General features: G+C 37.5%; 1 protein-coding gene across 1 annotated transcript in view; it reads left to right on the top strand.

Annotated features, from left to right (window-relative positions):
• EYS (eyes shut homolog) overlaps positions 1-18852 on the top strand; it is a 1185464-nt gene that overhangs the window by 72706 nt on the left and 1093906 nt on the right. Inside the window, 2 exon segments of the mRNA XM_010967844.3 lie at positions 9512-9705; positions 10621-10748. Coding sequence (XP_010966146.2) covers positions 9512-9705; positions 10621-10748 — 322 coding nt within the window.

The raw sequence follows: 18852 nt of genomic DNA, 5'->3' as shown, positions 1-18852 counted from the left end.
CTTGAATGAAATTTTATATTTTGTGCATCTTGCAAAGTTTCTGAGGAATGATACGGGATTGGGTGTATTTCTTGAACTACCCTCCCTGTGCCTCATTTACCCCCCCCTGTAATGGACATCTCAGTCAATTTGGGCTGCTAGAACAAAAACTATGATAGACCAGGTGACTGATAAACAACAGAAGCCTACTCCTCCCTGTTCTGCAGACTGGAAGTCTAAGATCAGGGTGGGCACATGGTCAGGTGTGGGTGAAGGCATGAGGGTTGCAGGCTGCCAGCTTCTCGTGATGCTGTCATGAGGCAGAGAGCAGAGAGGAGGGCTCTCAGGACCTTGTAAGGCACGAATCCCACTCATGAGGGCTCCATTCTCATGAGCTCCTCTAATCCTAATTACCTTCCAAAGGCCCTACCTCCTAATATCATCACATTAAGGTAGGGTTTCAACATATGAATTTGAGAGGGACACAAAATTTCAGTCTTTAATAACGGATATAATTATTCAAGTAGGCAGATAGCTAGATATGAGCAGAGAAAGGGGGACACAGGCCAAATGGCAGGAATTGGGCAGAAAGGAGGGGCACAGGCCAACTGCAGGAAACCATACATCATGTAAGCACCAGGGGTCCCTGGGCAGAGAAAGAAAAGCAGGAACCTCTGGACTGATCAGTGGCCACACATTCTGGGGTGACAAGAGGCCTGGAGGCCAACAAAAAGGTAGGAAAAGACAGGAATCTCCATTTTCCAAATGTAACCTTTTGCTCATTATGCCCTCATTTCAATAAAATTAGCCTTGCAGATCAGAAGTACCCATCATGCACTGATGCCATGACACTTCCGGTCCAGACTAAATAAGGACAAAAGGTGGAGTTGGTATGAAAATCAAGGAATAGGATCCCAAACCCTTCTGTCCACCCATTCATTTTTATACTCTGTGTAACCAACCTGCCAAAGGAACTCAGGGCAGCTGCTCACCTGAGCCTGCCCACTCTCCCCTTGAGAGTGTACAATCTATCCCTTAATAAATTCTCATGTTACTTTCTCAGTGAGAGTCACCTGTTAGGAACTTAACAAAGCTGATATGTTTAGCTGCTAAAATTTCATGCCATGAAACTGAATTAATAACATGAGAATAAGGGTACTTAAATAGTATTTGCTAAGGCATGCAAAAAGTGAATAGCTTAAATAGTTTTTCATTTATCTTAAATACCTAAATACCAGTATTTCACCTGATGACTTTTAACATAGGTGAATACTAAATATTTGCAGCAAATACCCTTTCATATTTTGAAGCAATTCTTCATCTTGACAAATTCTTCAAACATGAGTCAACAAGTTGGCTGTCTTTCTTGTTTTCTCATGTTTTTTACTTATTGCACCTTTCTAGTTCTTGAGCAGAACTAGCAGCCATTTCTTCCTTTCTCTTCCCACAGGAATGAAAGGCCTGTCACTCTCCTACGTGATGACATTCTGTGTGGTCTGTCCTTAGAGTGTAACAGCTTCATTCTTACATGAAAGTAGACTGAAATGAATTTTCATGGATAAAACGTTCGACTAACTGCTATGCACTATATTACACCGAATTGCTTTAGAAAATTTTGACACTTCATTAGAGGAGTGACCTAAAAAACTTACTAAAATCATAATAAAATATTGTAGTCTAAAATGATCTTCTCTTTATTGTCACTTTTTAGTGGATATATGCACCTTCTTAGGAGAGCAGAGCTAGTTTGTTTTATAGAAGCCCCATTAAGATTACCATTAAGGCAAAATGTACTTAGATGATTTAGTAGAATTTCTGCTTAATAGTTTAAATTATGTGGACAATGTGTCTTATATATGCATGGCTGTATGCATATTTTAATGTCTGAAAAATGAAAAGATGTATCACCTACTTTTGCATTTGCCCTCTAATTCTTTTAATGCTGAATAGATTTTTTAGTGCCCTATATTTTGATATAATGAGGTTTATTTTCACATGGTGAATCATTCAAATATTTTAATATACTGAAGAGATAGAAAGAGAGCCTGTATATTCTAGGCCATACCAATCCATGCCCACAAATGATCATACTTTATTTTAGTTCTTAATGTTGGTCCCTGATAGTTCCAATATATCCACTCTTTTATTTGTTTGCAGATAGACCATAGTCTATTTTATTTATTATCTTACCAAAAGCAGTAAATGGCAGCTGAAACATTCTACTACATTTGTGTCTTCCAACCACTTCTGCTATAGGTGTTGAGAAAGCTTGCTTTTCAGTTTCTCTCCAGTTGTATCAGGTGATACTTTATAACATGAATCATCACCCTTTCACCCTTTCACATTTCCTTGGTGCCCACCATTCAGGAAGCCAATACCACGAGTTTTAAGTTCTTATTATGGCAGAACCTCAACTTTGGTAGAGTTTTCGGTGGTTGTCATTGCAGGCTAGATTTATGTTCACTTGACACTTGGCACTTTCACTCAATGTTTTTCTTACACCAAGGTCATTGGAAGCTTGGTGCCTCCTTCCCAAGTGGTGACTCAGGAATCTAGACTGCTGAAATATGTGAGGTGCGCCAACTAGAGCATGTGGCTTCCAAATGGCCAGTGAAAGAAAGATGGGGAGAGACGGAAGGATGTGTATTCATACTCAGAGGCTTTGACTTGGACTGGACACACAGAATTTCTGCTAGGAGCTCACTGCCTAGAACACATCCAGCTCATAAAAATGGCTTAGAAGTTCATGTCGCCTTTGGAATAACAGATGAGCTTTACTGTCTCCACCACATTGTTCCAAAAATTGCGGTTGTCATTAGTGAGATGTCAGCTGGGGATCAGACTGATGGCTGACCCCTCCCTCACTGTTCAGTGGATCGTTACTGCTCCTTTGGTTCTGTGCCCCAGCCCCTGCTGCTTCGCACCAAGTCTGTACAAAAGTTTCTTTTAAATTTCCCACAGCAAAGCTAAGTCCATAAGAACTTAGAGTCTCTCAAGGGCATTATAAGTGGGAAAAGAAAAGTCAAAGAGCCACATATTACTTGTATAACATTATTGAAATGATGAAACTATAGAGATGGAGAACTTAATTAATGGTTGCCAGTGGCTAAAAAATGGTAAGGGAAACAGGGACGAGTGAAGCTGTAACAGGGTAACATAAAGGAAATCTTCGTGCTGATGAAATAGTTCCCTACCTTGTTAGAGGCAGTGTTACCTGAATCTACACATATGATAAAAGGGCACAGAGCTGTACCCACACATCGTACTAATGTTGACTTCCTCGTTTGATACTGCATTACAGTCCTATGAGATGTATCTGCACCCAGGACTTCTCAGTACTATCTTTGCAACTTTGTGTGAATTACTTCAAAATAAATACTAAAAAAAAAAAAAAAAAAAAAAAGCACATTTCACTGTTCACTATTTTTCCCTGTGGATTACTTTGGAAACTGCCACCACAGATATGCACAGAGGTATATTTATACATTGAGAGATTTTGTTTGTTTGTTTGTTTGTTTGTACAAGATGCCAAAGTAACATTTATTTATTTATGTGTCTTTTTATATTTTACACATGATGTTTTATCCTGGGGTGGGAATATTGGACTTGCTACCCCAAAAGGGGAAGACCTGGGTTCCTGTCTCACCTGAAGGAGAAGAATTCAGACAGGAGGAAAAAAAGTGCTGTGTAGTTAAGGATTTTATTAGCATAGGGACAGTACACCTCCAAGAACGGGAGGCAGGCTGATCTAAGGGCAGATAGCAATGGCCTTTGTTTGACTCTTTTGTCTTATACCCTCACTTAGGGGTGGCCTTTTGATTGATTGATGGCTTTGCCCCTTGAGTGGTTAATCATGTTCGCCCCCTTTTTTAAAAAATATATTTTTTGTTGAAGTCTACAATGTTGTGTCAATTTCTGGTGTACAGAACAATTCTTTAGTCATACAGGAATATACATATATTAGTTTTCATATTCTTTTTCACTATACTACAAGGTATTGAATATAGTTCCCTGTGCTATACAGAAGAAACTTGTCATTTATCTATTTTAGTATAATAGTATCTGCAAATCTCAAATTCCCAAATTATCCCTTCCCAACCCCTTCCCCCCCGGTAACCATAGGTTTGTTTTCTATGTCTATGAGTTTGTTTTATAAATATGTTTGTTTGTCTTTTTTTTTCTCTTTTAGATTCCACATATAAGTGATATCATATGGTATTTTTCTTTCTTTTTCTGGTTTACTTCACTTAGAATGACAATCTCCAGGTCCATCTATGTTGCTGCAAATGGCATTCTTTCATTATTTTTCATGGCTGAGTAGTATTCCATTGTATAAACAGACCACAGCTTCTTTATCTGTTGATGGACATTTAGGTTGCTTCCATGTCTAGGCTATTGTAAATAGTGCTGCTCTGAACATTGGGGTGCATGTATCTTTTTGAATTAAGGTTCCCTCTGGATATTGCCCAGTACTGAGATTGTTGGATCATATGATGTCTATTTTTAGTCTTTTGAAGAATCTCCATACTGTTTTCCATAATAGCTGCACTAAACTACATTCCCACCAGCAGTGTAGGAGGGCTCCCTTTTCTCCACACCCTCTCCAGTATTTAATGTTTGTGGACTTTTGGATGATAGCCATTCTGACTGGGTTGGAGATGATATCTCATTGTAGTTTTGATTTGTATTTCTTTGATAATTAGTGATGCTGAGCATTTTTCCATGTGCCTATTGGCCATTTGTCTGTCTTCATTGGAGAATTGCTTGTTTAGATCTTAGTGGGGTGTTAAAGTCTCCTACTCATCAATTTCTCCCTTTATGTCTGTTAGTATTTTTTTTGTATATCTAGGTGCTACTCTATTGGGTGCATATAAGTTAATAAGCATAATATACTCATCTTGTACTGCTCCTTTGATCATTATACAGTATCCTTCTTTAACTCTCTTTATGGCCTTTGTTTTAAAGTCTGTTTTGTCTGATATGAGTATTGCTACTCCCACAGTCTTGTCATTTCCATTTACATGAAAGATCTTTCCCTCCTCTCACTTTCGTCTGTGTGTGTGCTTCACTCTAAACTGGGTCTCTTGTCGGCAGCATATTGTAGGCTTTTGTTTTATTATCCAATCTGCCTCTCTGTGTCTTTAGATTGGAGCATTTAGTCCATTGACATCTATAATAATGTTAGGTGTGTGTTTACTGCCATTTTAAACTTTGTTTTCCAGTTGATTTGGTATTTTTTCTTTATTCCCTTCTTTCCATTTTTGCTTTCCTTTTCGCGGTTTGATAATTTTCTTTTGTATTGGCTTGGTTTCTTTTTAGTTTTTGTGACTCTACTGTGTGCTTTTGATTTGTGGTTACCCTGTTTTTCAAGTATGTTAACCCCCTACTATATCTGTTTGCTTTAGGCTGATGGTCATGCAGGCTCAAACACATCCTAAAAAAAGAAGAAAAGAAGAAGGAAAAAAGAGAGAACAAAATCTTTCTTGCTCTCCCCTCTCACCTTTTTATGATTTTTATATTCTTTATTTTTATGTATTTATTTTTATATCTTCATGTTTGTTCTCTTACAACTCAATGTAGTTATCACATTTCCAATTATGGTTTTCATATTTCTGTAGCTTCCTGTTTCTTTACTATTTAGAGCAGACCTTTCAGTATTTCTTTTAATATGGGTTTAGTATTGCTGAATTCTTTTAGTTTTTGCTTGCCTGTGAAATTCTTTATTTCTCTTCTACTATAAAGGATAATCTTTCCAGATAGAGTACCCTAAGTCTCAGCTTCTTCTCATTCAGGACTTTGACTATATCTTGCCGCTCCCTTCTAGCCAGTAGTGTTTGTGTAGAGAAATCACCTGAAAGCCTTATGGAGGTTCCCTTGTAACTTTGTTTTTCTCTTGCTACCTTTAAAACCCTTTCTTTCTCCTTAATTATAATATGCCTTGGTGTAGGTCTGTTTGAGTTCTTGTTTGGGAATCTCTGTGCCTCCTGCACTTGGATATCTGTTTCCTTCCTTAGGTTTGGAAAGTTTTCAGTCATGGTTTCTTAAAATACCTTTTCAATCCCCTTTTCTCTTTCTTCTCCTTCTGGGACCCCAATTATGCATAAGTTGGAATGCATTATATTATCACATAGGTCCCTTATATTGCTCTCACTGGTTCTTATTTGCTTTTCTGTCTGCTGTTCTGATTGATTGACTTCTGTTATCCTTATTGACTTATTCATTCCTCTGCCTTGTCTAGTCTGCTTTTGACAGCTTTTATCTTGGCTCTTATCTCAGACATTCATTTAGTTTTCTGTTTTTAATTGGCTCCTCTTTATAGTTTCAATTTCCTTTATAAGCATTCTCTGTCTCTATTGATAGTCTCTTTTAGTTCCTTCAGTGCATTGATCATGCCCTTGTGAAAGTCATGATCTAGTAGTGCACTGAGGGCTATTTTTTTTTCTTTTTTTTCTTACCAGATTTTCTGAGAATCCTCTTGTAGTTTGAAATAAGAGACACTCTGCCAGAATTCATTAGTTGTTCTGCGTGATTCAATGAGTTTGTAGATGTAATTGTTGGTGTATTTGTAGGAGATGGCAAGTTGTGAGTCTCTCTACTCTGCCATCTTGGCTCCTCCCCCGTCCCTACCCATGATGCACACAGAAAAGCCTGGGGTAGGGGATGGTGCCTAAACCACAATGCTAATCACATTACAATGAGCATTGGGTCACAACAGGTTACATCCTTGTTGCTACCATGCAGTTGTGGCCAGGTTCTAACTGGTTCCTGCTGGCGCTCATTTAGAGGAAGTAAAGCCCCTTTATACTGGAGGCGGGAGTAACACCATCTTCTGGACCACTCACCCTCTCCTCCACCTTATCTGCCTGGTGCATCCACTTATCTAACTAACACATCCAAGTCACTAAACAAGCAAGAAGATAAACAAATAACAAAGACAAAAACCCATGGGTTGGGAGGAGTATGGATCATTGTTTAGAGTTGCTACAATATATTACCTAAAATTTCCAGAGAGGAGAGACCATCCTCTCTCTCTTCCACCTCATCTACCTGGTGTCCCCACTTATCTAAATGCCTAAAAGACTAATAATAACAGTCAAGTGATTTTTAAGTCATAATCTCTTTTTTAAAGAACAAATCTAGTGGGCATGTGTTGTGATTTATAATAGGATTAAGTGGAATGCACACTTTTTTATTATTAATCTGCCATTAATCAACCAACAGTCTGACATGTTGGAAGTTGCTTGACCTCTAGCTAAGTGAGTTTTTCACTTCAAAAAAAACTGGATAATAAAGACCTTTTATACATCTCAGGTTTATCTTAAGAATTTTATCACATATAATGAATGCAAGTGCCATGGAAATGCCAAGCATTACATATATATGAAGTAGTATCATTCAAACAATTCTTCCCATGATGCTAACTAACCTTAATGTCTTAAATATAATTAAGTTTTATTTCATATAAATATTTAATACAATAATATGTTAGTATATCACAGCATTGAGAAATACATATTCATTCTTATCTGTGTGATCAGAATAATTATCCAGTTACTAATATCCTGAAGTTAGACATTGAGTTATTTTAATGTAACATTGACAATGGTGAGGTCATTCAACATTTTATATTGCCTTTATATTTTAGAATTTGGGACAGAATCCAAACTTCAAATCTATCAACAGTATATATACTAAGTGTTCTTGTTTTTGTTTTTGTTTTTGTTTTGGCTTATATATTGTTGCTAAGTAACAATAACTAGAGTTTTATATAAAGTTTTTTTTTCCAATGAACATGTTATATACTTCTTGGCCTTGGGTTATAGAGGGACTGGTTGACAAGGTTTATGAACTTGAAGTACACATATATATTTTTTAAATTTCTGGATAATTTCTGGAGGCCAGGTATGCCATTTTTAGCAGGAAGTCAAATATCCATTCAGCTCTTCCCAGTATATATGAATTGTCTATTCAGGTCAACAAGAAGTAAAAGAGTATGCTTTGCTTTTGAAGCCCAAGACATAACAGATAAGGCGAAGCTTGTCAAGCCAGTCCTGCAGGTAACTTTTATTGCCACTAGGAGGTGCCTAATGGTAACATGCTGACCCATCGCTGACAAACACCTCTCAACTCTGTGATGAAACATGGATTGATCTTGATCTTATGAAAGCTGCAGTGGGGCACCAGATTTAGGCCTTAAGGTCACTACTTTATTTGTTCTATTCACACAATCTTAGGGTGGGGATTAGTGCAAGGCAGGTGACTTTCCTGGGGCACAAATTTAAGAAGATACCCACTCTCACATTGCGTCCAGTGCCAAGAGTGCATACGTTCAACTCTGCTGTTGGTAGACAATGTGAAAACAAGTAAACTTGGCCACAAATCTAGTTTCAATACGTCTGAAAGAATTAGAGTCATATGATACATGCTCTCCAGTCCTAATGGAATTAAATTAGAAATGCATGGCAGAAAAATTTTAAGAAATCTCCAAATATTTGGAGATTAAGCAAGTTTCTAAGACAACCTGAGTCAAAGAAGAATTACAATGGAATACACACACCCATAGCATATCAAAATTTATGAAATTTAGCTAAAACAATGCTTGCAGGGAAGTTTATAGTTTTAAATTTCTACATTAAAAAAGAAAACTGTGTAAAAGCAATAGTCTAAGCTTCTACCTTGAATGGCTAGAAAAGGAAGAGCACACTGAACCCAAAAGACAAAAAAGAAAGGATTAATGGCAAAATCATTAAAGCTGCCAAGAAAAATTGATAAAAACAAACACTGGCTTTGATAAAAACAAAACTGACGTATCTTTAGTTGGACTGACCAAGAAGTAAACAAGGGAAAATGTAAATTGACAGAAGAATTTGAAAAAATATTGTAACCATGTGTTATGATAAATGTTAACTAGATTTATGGTGGTGATGATGTCACAATACATACAGATACTGAATCATTACATTATACACCTGAAACTGACATAATGTTATTTGTCAATTATATCTCAGTAAAAAAGTTAAAAAGTGGAAACAACCCAAATGCTTACTAACTTGTGAATGAATAAACAAAATAATGTGTAGTTTTGAATTGGTTCTTTGGCAATAAAGAGTAACAAGGTAGTGACACAATGTGAAAAATCCTCAAAAACTTTATTCTAAGGAAAAGAAGCCAATCACAAAAGATAGTATGTTGTTATTATTCTATTTGTATGAAATGCCCAGAAACAGCAAATCTTTAGAGACAGAAAGATTGATGGTTGCACAGGGGTGGAGCTGGGGACAAGAAGGGACCGTAAAAGAGCTCTTCTTTGGTAGTGGAGATGTGCTAACACTGGTGCTGAGGGCCCAGTAGCTCCATACATTTGCAAAAATTACTGGATTCTAGATTTGCGATGAGTGAATTCTAAGCTATGTAAATACACCATGATAAAGGTGTTAGAAAAGATTTCATGAACTCTAGAGCCTTTTCCTATACTAAGTTGGCTGCACATCTATGTTCATATTTTCCTTCTCTGTATTTGTCATCTTTTAAGGTCCATCCTGTGAGGAGTCAGTGGAACACTGTGTTTCTCAGTCTTGTTGGAAAGGAGGAATTAGTCAAAACGAGAGCTCTGCTTACATCGGGGAATGCCTGGAAGGATTTCTCAATCAAAATTGTGAAACTGATGTCAATGAGTGTTCACTGATACCATGTCAGAATAATACTGACGGCATTCACATTCCAAAGGTAAGGGTGAATCTATCATACAAGGGAGATATTTGAAAATATTTTTAGTCATTACTAACCTGTGTGAAAAGTACAAGTAATTAAAGTTCTAATTAACGTATTATGATTTTTGTATTCAGAAAAAATCAGAAAACTGCTTAACTTGTTCATTTTCATTTTTTCCTATTTTAAATAGAAACCATAAATTCAGAAACAATCTTCCATTTCATCTTTTTTGTTCTTCTGCCATAATTCTCCCATGTGAACAATGTAATTGTGTAAACTTTCATTTTTAGTAATTTAAAGCAATTTTTGTTCATTATTTGATTATATTTATCATTATATTTTAACTTTTTAATTTAATAGTCAAAGAAATAAGACTAGGAAATCATTTAATAATTCCTACAAATGAATATCTTTCCTTTTAATAAGATTCATTCTCGAATTTATAATATGAATTCAAATTCATATTTTAATGACTTCTTTACATGTCTGGTGGTTGATGCTGGTTGTCAGCCAGGTACAACAATTAGCCAGAACCCTAAGTATAACTTCTCCATGTGACTTGGTCTTCCTCACAGCATGGTGGCTGGATTCCAATAGGGAACAGCCCAAGACAATCAGAGGTCTTTTAAACTTAGCCTTGAAAGTCACAGCACTTCTTTTCCCAGAGTCACAGCTTGCTTACACTCAAGGAGGGAAGTGTGGTCCTCAACTCTCAGTTAGGGGAGTGTGGAAATACCGTAGTAGAAATAGGCTGTGACATGGGAAATGATGTTGGGATATTTTGGAAAATAGAATCTTCCACATTATAACTGAGAAATTCTACTACCTGCTTAGGTAAATAGTTTTCTCCCCTCCCCATGTAAGAATCCATTCATTATATATGAAATACCTAAAATATTTTTGTAAAAAATACCTTTTAATCTTTTCTAGGATATCATATGCATGTGTTTACCAATACTGACAGGCGAGCTTTGTAAGCGACTTCAAACACCACATGGGTCATTTCCTTGCAAGACCAATGCCACAAGTATAAAATATCACAAAGATGACCATTGCAGGTATGATTAATTAATTTCCTATTTTTAAACAAAAATATATGAATTTTAAAACCATGCGGACAGAAATAAAACAATGTTCTGTTTTAAGCTTAAATTTTATTTAATGGCTTACAATATTTTATTTCCAAATGAAATAGAAAAATGTGAGTGTGTTTTTATGGGATATTTAAATGTTGTGGTATTGGTTTTAAATAAATGCTTGAGAAATTCTCAGACATAATTTGAACATACAGTTATAAAACATATATTTTGCTTTATGATGGAAGTTTGTAGGATAACTGAATAATATTTGAAGGTCTAGAAAGAAGAGATGATGGAAGTATCCACTGTATTATTTCTACTGTACACATACAATGTTAATATTATATTTTGAAAGTATAGAGTAATTATCTCTTTCTGTCATTCATAGACCTCAGCTGGTAGTTTTCATTTAGGATTTTTAGGCAAAGTTTTAGGAAGCAGTGCCTTATTTAAATAAAAACTTGCTAAAAATTACCCACTTGTAAATGACAGAAGTGACCTAGTTATCTGGGCTTATAATTTTAAACCATTTTAAATAACTTTGTAGATCCTTTCTCACACCGTTAAGAAGTACAATTTGTACTCTTCACCCTTGCTTGACTTTTATCCAGCTGCTCAAAGGAAGTTCTTTCGGGCATTACTGAAGGGCAGTAAACAACCTCAAAATTTTAGAATATTCATAAAAGCAGAAAATTAAAAGCTCTGGTACAGGAAAGCCTTAAAAGACACGGAAAAGAAACTTTTCATGTGCATCACAGGTGTAGAGTGGACAGTACTTCCATCAATTTCAAAGGAATCTAAACACACGTTTACAAAAAATAAGAAAACATATTCAGTTGCTTAAATTTGACATTTTCAGAAGAGAATGAAGAGAAACTTCATCATTTCAGTATCTTAGGTCTTACCCATCCCGTGAAATTAGTGCTTTCAATCTTATATTCACTCACGAATAAATCCGTCCTTTTAAAAATAGGGACTTTTTAATTATAATTTCTAGTTCTAAGCCTTATAGTGCTAGTATATTTGTGAATCTACTTAGAAAAGTAATCTACCTTTAAAGATATGGATAGCATTATATAAATGGGGTAAATGTACCTTTATATATAAAATGTATTCTTTATCAAGTATGATACTTTTATTGGCCCTTATTAGCATTATTCTGGTTGTCTAAGAAGCTTTGTTTTGAATTTTATCATCAAAGGGAAAACTCAATAACTAGAGGTATGACTGTCATCTCTCAGTTTATTTTTCTATTATTAATAAGCTTAAAATTATGCAATTTGATCTTGAATGCTTTGTAAGGTGTGCTTTTGATAGGATGAGTGTTATAGAAATGCAAGTTAGATTTCTCTAGGATGGATGAATTACATCAAGTAGGTAACAACTTGTAACAACTTTGAAATGAATGAACAACTCATGAAATTAATATGAGCCACTATATGTGTCCTAATTGTTGAGATTGCCCATATTCTTTTAAGAATTTACATTAAGCACAACGCACATTGTGCTCATTTGAATCTACATAATTAAAATCATTGTCTCTTCCTTTGGCTAAATTAGACTCCTGGTTAATAATAGTTGATAGGAGATATTAGGAAATATTAGGAAAGTGACAGGAGAGTAAAAACCAAATTGTTTCAATGGGACAGAAATAACACAGTCTAATTCAAACGAAGAGTGAAAATCCGAGCTCAGAAATCAATAAGAATGTAGTGAAATTTGAAACACAAAAACAGGATTTCCAGCACCCAAATTCTCATCCCTTCTGCAACTCACCATGGATAGTTAAAAAATGTGTTAACTTTGACTCAGATGAAGTGATGGTGATGTTATCAACATAAACTAATAAAGCATGAAGTTAAAACAGTGACAAAAACTAGTCTGGAAGGCTATTCTTCTTTTCTCAGAGGAGATTAAGAGAATCACTGAAAATAAGAAAAATAAAAGCCCTTTGACTTCAATGCCTTTAGCAAAAGAATTATCTGTGCATTGTTATCTTAAAACGTATAGTTTTTCTAAAAGTGATTCTCACACTAGCTGCGCCAGAGTGTAGCTGTTTTAGACTCTCCTGAAGAGCTGTTTAAAACACAAATAGTTGTCTCTTGCCCCTAGAGTTTCTAATTCAATACATCCTGGTGAGGATTGCAAATGTGTATTTCTACCCAATTCTTGAGATGCTGCACTGAACTCAAACAGCACCAGTGCGGAAGAGCCTCCTTTATCTTCTCAGCTGCTATATCCACACACGTCAACCCAAGCGTTTGCTCTTCTGTTCTGAATCTGGGGGGAAAGGTGTGGAGTTGGGGAAGAAGTAAAATGAAGAGAGGAGAATAGAAATGTGGTGACCATAGCAGTTTCTCTACTTGCACAGATGGACGGGATCTGCATTCCTATGATTAGATGAGAGAGGAAATAAAAGTGCTTCCTTGAGAAAGACACGAAGACATTAGACATAAGAATTCAACTGGCATCTCATGACCACAAACAGCACAGTGTTAGACAGGAGTTCATTTTCACCTGCGCCTACAAACTGGGAGCAGGGAGGGCACAAGTGCAATCTGATGGGAGAGGAAAAGGGATAATTGATGTCTTGGAGTCATCAGGCAGGTGGAATGCAAAGTAGATGATTCTCTGAAATTACTGAAGGATGTGTTAGTTGGGAGTGCTAATAATTTGAAAATAAAATGGAGCTATAGTAATTGCCGAGAATGGAAGAAATAACATAAGAATATTGAAAAGTCTCTTGTAATACAAAAACACTCTTCTACAGCAGTAGAACAAAGAAAAGCAGAACAGATGAAATGCCCAGCCATCAAGAAACTTACATTCCAGCAGGCAGGTGCTGCTCTGAGGAATCAGTCCGGCTCCTTTTCCTGGACTGGAATATTGTTGTATGATCCCAAGGGAAGACACAAGGACACCAGTGAGGAAGGTGCTATGTCATCCATCCTAGAGATGGTGGTGACTGGCATCACCACCAGGAAGTCATACGATGGTGATAATTAAGGGCCAGATTTGGAATATATTTCTAAAGGGAAGATTCAATATTTTGCTGAAGGACTAGATGTGAACCAAGAGATAAAAAGAAGTCAATGATAATGCTAAGGTTTCTTGTTTGCTCCATTGAAAGGTTGAAATATATTTCTCTAAAATGAGAAAATGTGTGTAGAAAGAAGCATGGCTGGGGAGGGTGGAAATCAAGAAGTCAGTTTGGACATGTTGGCTGGAATATCTAATACAGCTAAGTGGAAACACTGAGAGAGGCATTCAGGTGTGTCAGTTTCCATTCTAGAGGAAAGGTTTCAGTTTCATGTGTGCATTTCAATGCCAGCAACAAAGACGTGGCATTTAAAACCAGGAAACTGGATGGCATTACCTTGAAGGGAGCTTGGACAGGGAAGTGGGAGGTCTGCAGACTGGGACCCTGGGCACTCTTACATTTGAGAGAATTCAAGGACAGGAAAATAAAACTGAAAAGTGGGAGTCAGTGAGTTGAGGATAGAAAAATCATCACAGGAAATAGAAAATATTCTAAGAATATTAAGACAGCACCAACGATCTTAAACTATGTGGCTAGATATTGTTAGAGGAAGTGAGAATTGATCTTTGCAAATGGAAATAAGGATTCCCTTGAAAAGAGCAGTTTGACAGAATAGTGGCAAAAAATATTGGGTAGACCCAGTTTACAGGTGAATGGAAGGAAAGAAATGGACTTTTCCTATAAAAGGTAGTAGAAATATAGAGTAATGGAGTGGCAGCTGAAGGACATTCAAAATAGGTCATCTTTAAACAGTAGGAGAGATGGGCTGGGATGTGGCACACAAACAGAGGAGCAGGCTTAGGCAGGACAGCAGACACTACATCAGTTACAGTGGAGACAAAGCATAATATTTGTACTGATTCAGGTGTTTTGAATATGTGGGGTTGAATCATTCAGAAAGTATCTACTGATGGTTCTATTTCTCAAGCAAAATAAGAAGTAATGTGAAATGAAGAGGTGTGAAATTGTTATCCACTTGAGAAGGAGGAAAACGGACTATTACTGATACGCAGCAATAAGGGTCCCCTTGAAGCTGGTGAACACGGATTTAAAGTGCGTTCAGTCTACAGTACAGTGCAGCATCCTCAGATACGTGTCGTTATTCACATGTTCACATGAAACAGCTTGGGTGTCGAATTCAACTAAAGTTGGGTCTCGATCGGGCTATAATAATGGAGAGAAGGGGGCAGAGGATTTGCGGGCATATGCAAGAAGTGAGTGTAGGAATGGACCACATAATTTAACTCAATAAGTAAGAGTATATGGAGAGACTAAAAGACATTTGAGAGTTGGTAGGGGCAACGGATTATGGGGTTGAAGAGTTGTCTTCAGAGCATGAGAAGAAGTGAGCTGAAATGGAGAATGAGGCTGTCGATGGAGCGTGAGATCCTTGACATGAAGATGATAGCAGGAATACCATGTGCGATGGTTTGGGAGAACGGAGAGCACTGCGGTGGGAGTAGGTTGGAAGTAGAATGAAGACTGAGATCTTTGAGCTGAGATGGTCTCCTCCTCTGAGAAGCTAGGGTTCTAACTGCATCAACTCTGCAGATACTGAAATAACTAAGTGAGACTGGGATTGTATCAGAGGTAGGTGTGATGGGCCAGTTGTCAAACACTGAAGAATTAGAATGAGACAAACGCCCAGGAGGGTTAGCTGTTAAGGACCGCACAGGAGGGGACAGGGGAGGCACCATCTTCAAATAACTGCCAGGTTTAAGCAGGAGGATGGAACATGATTGGGAGGTTCCTGTGGTGAATGGCGATCAGGGGTTCAGGCTGGTGGCCTCAAAGATGGATCAGAGTGGGGCAGTTGTGAGAATTGGTGTTAAGTCAGGGGTGTAGGGCTGATCAGGTGCTCAGGAGCTCAACAGACAGCTCGGAAGCTCCTCCAAAGGCAATGCTGAGGCTCCGGGTCAGCCCTCTGAGGAGTGCAGGGCAGTGGCCAGGGGGCATCAGGACCCGGCAGGCAGATTCTGAGTTCTCAGCTGTGCACCAGAGTGGGAAGGTCCTGGACCACTAGACCACATGAGGGCTAGGAAACACTGCTGATACCGCCATCACACACACACACACACACACACACACACACTCTCAAGTACACATGCACAGAGACACACACTTACCTATTTTAATATTTACTGAATGTAATGCCTCTAATATTTTGTATATGTAAGATGATCACATTCTGAATATTTGGAATGAAATGAGGAAACATAAATCAGGAAATCGATATTAATGAAACTACTCAGTGTCTTTCTCTTACATCAGTTTTTTTTTTTCTTCCAGTCTGAAACTCAGCCATTTAAAAAGGTATTTATTGAGAGTTAGCTTTGTAAAATATGCCAGAAACTTGATACTGGAAAAATAAGCAAGCACTATCCTTTAAAAAAATCAACTTTTTTTCTATATATAGATTTTTGCTTTCTGAACCTTTTATTTTCTCCCCTCAAATTCAAAGATATTTCCTGGAATAATGATGTTCTATTTTATTCTGTCAGCTTACTGTTTTGTTTTGTTTTGTTTTTTTGTCCTGTTTCCTCCTCACGGAGTCACAATTATAGCTTGCCCAACTTATCTGTCAATTCAATGTATTAATGTACGTTTTTTTCCTCAAGTCAGTTTCAGCATTTCATTAGTCTGTATGACGTATCACTACGTCAGCCCTGAGTTAGGGTTTTCAGTTTCTGTCACAAGTCAACCTACTTAAGCATGCATCGTGACTTTGAAATAGAGTGTTGTACCACAGAAATGTATAGGTCGACAGATTTCCTTTCAACATAATAAAGTTACATTTTTACATTAATTTTGGAAAAAAAATAGCAATCACACTTTTGGATGCGGAATTTGTTAATTAATGGAATGTTTCCACTTGCTTGTTCACTAGTTCTTAACTAACAGGAAACTTCAATCTCTTGGAGTTAATTATCTCAAAAGCTTGGTGGCTACATTTTTCTTTCCTTGCAATCAATAGCCATATGTGTAAGTCTAACTTTCCCTTTCAAATAAATCATTCCGAAATTTAACTGAAAAAAGGTTTGTTAAAGTTTAAACACAGTATTAACATTTCAGATGATGGTTTGAACCTCTGTTACAATTGAAAATACCTGGGACACCATTGACATTTTACCATCAAGAATAGCTTCTGCCACTATGAACATAATTTTGAATTCCCTGGGGATTGGTACAGAAGTCACCCTTACCTCTGGCCCCCTAGTGGTTCATTTTGAAAATACATGTGTAATCCTTTCATTAGTCCTGGACCTACTCATTTCCCTGTAAATAATAAATAACAAAACATCACAACAGAAGATAGTACAGAGCTATGTCCGTAAAGTTTGAATTAGCACCATGTACCTCTACATCTTTCAGGGGACACCTGGCCAAATGAATCTTAGTCCCAGTCTTCTCTGCACAGCCTCCAACTCTTCAATATCCTATAACCTTTCCACTGTTCCCTCAGGCCCTCATTTTGTCAGCAGCAAGTTCTCCAATGCCACATTCTCTTTGTATTCTTTCATTTCTTTTTCTGACTGAAACCTGAGGACCTGTAGTCCTCTTGGGTGGCTCTAGTCATTTGTTGCCACATCCACACCATTTCTCTTCTTCCTCAACAGCCTGTCCATGTTCATCAGTGGCTATACTGTGGACCATTCTCTCTCAGGCTCTGTTTCTTTCTCCCAAGGCTCCTTTCAAGCATCTCCTCTCCTTTTAGCTCCTGTCCATCCCCAGGCTTGTGTCCCTTTCTCTACCACTGCTGTCATCATCCTTCATGACATCAGTATCTATCTTGGAAACCTACCCATCTTGGTTGCTTAAATCCTTTGACAATTACTTTATGTTTTTTTTCCCTCCTCCTCCTGATCTTGGTCCATTTCCCATGGTCATGTCTTTTAATTCATCATGACCTGTAATTACATGCCCTGTAACACGTTGATTTAAATGTTACCACTCTCTGATCGTCACTTCATGTACATCAAGCTCACTCAATCACATACTCTAATATTGAAATTAGGTAATGTTTTCTACCACCAGCAGGCACCTCTAGCTATCTGATGGAACTTCCTCTCCTCTGCTCATCACCCTCAGCAGGTCCCCATTTACCTTTTTACAAAGCATACCTGTATATTCATTCTCAAATTCTATATCTCCCTTGTTTCTTGTTCTATTCACCTGAAAACACCAAACCAGTTTCATTCTGCATTCAACCACGTCAACTGGTGTCCATTTCCATACAAACCTGATGTGGCATCTCACACTTCATACATTACAAAGTAATGGTTGATTTTCAATCCTAGGATTAAACTTGCTTATCTGTCAGTGTTCTTTATTTGATCCATGGTTTCTTTCATTTCTTTGTCTCTCAGTCTGCTTCTGGTCTATCAGTAAATCTTTTAAGTTCCCCATAAATATATCTCATGTATATGAACACTTTTATCATTACAAAGTTGACTCTCTTGTTAAAACTACCAGAATTTCTCATCTGGAAATCTCATTAGCCTCCTACGTTCCCTCCCTCAAGTGTATGTAGAATGGTGAGTGAATGTCTCTTTGAGAAAGCGAGTGTTTGGGCAGTGGTTTGGGTGGGGTGATGGGACATGCAGCTATCTCGAGGAAGAGTGTTTACAGCAGAGGGAGCACCCCATGCAAAATCCCTGGTCTATTCAGATCCTACTCATGAGGCCAGTGTAACGAGTCAGGACCAGACAAGGGGAGGTAGTGAGGACGGACAGGAAAGTGGAGATGGGGGCAGCTGCTGACCACGCACGACACTTTAAGGTGGTTGACTTTTACTCTAAGGTAAATAGGAAGTATAGCAGTGTTGCTGGCAAATGGATGAATTATTTTACCTATACTTATAAGTGATGCTTTGGCTGTCGTGTTGAAGGAAAATTGTAGAGAAGGACAGATAGATGCGAAGAGCTCAGTTAAGAGTGATTGCAGTAATCTGGGTAGGAGGAGATACAGAGATTCAAAGCAGGATGGGAGAGGGGACGTGGTAAGAAGTGGCTAAATTATGGATAGACTTTTAAGATGGACTTT

The sequence above is a fragment of the Camelus bactrianus genome, chromosome 8, assembly GCF_048773025.1.
Source record: "Camelus bactrianus isolate YW-2024 breed Bactrian camel chromosome 8, ASM4877302v1, whole genome shotgun sequence".
Taxonomy (NCBI): domain Eukaryota; kingdom Metazoa; phylum Chordata; class Mammalia; order Artiodactyla; family Camelidae; genus Camelus; species Camelus bactrianus.
The sequence above is the reverse complement of the archived record's forward strand: the minus strand, read 5'-3'. Positions and strand labels throughout refer to the sequence as shown.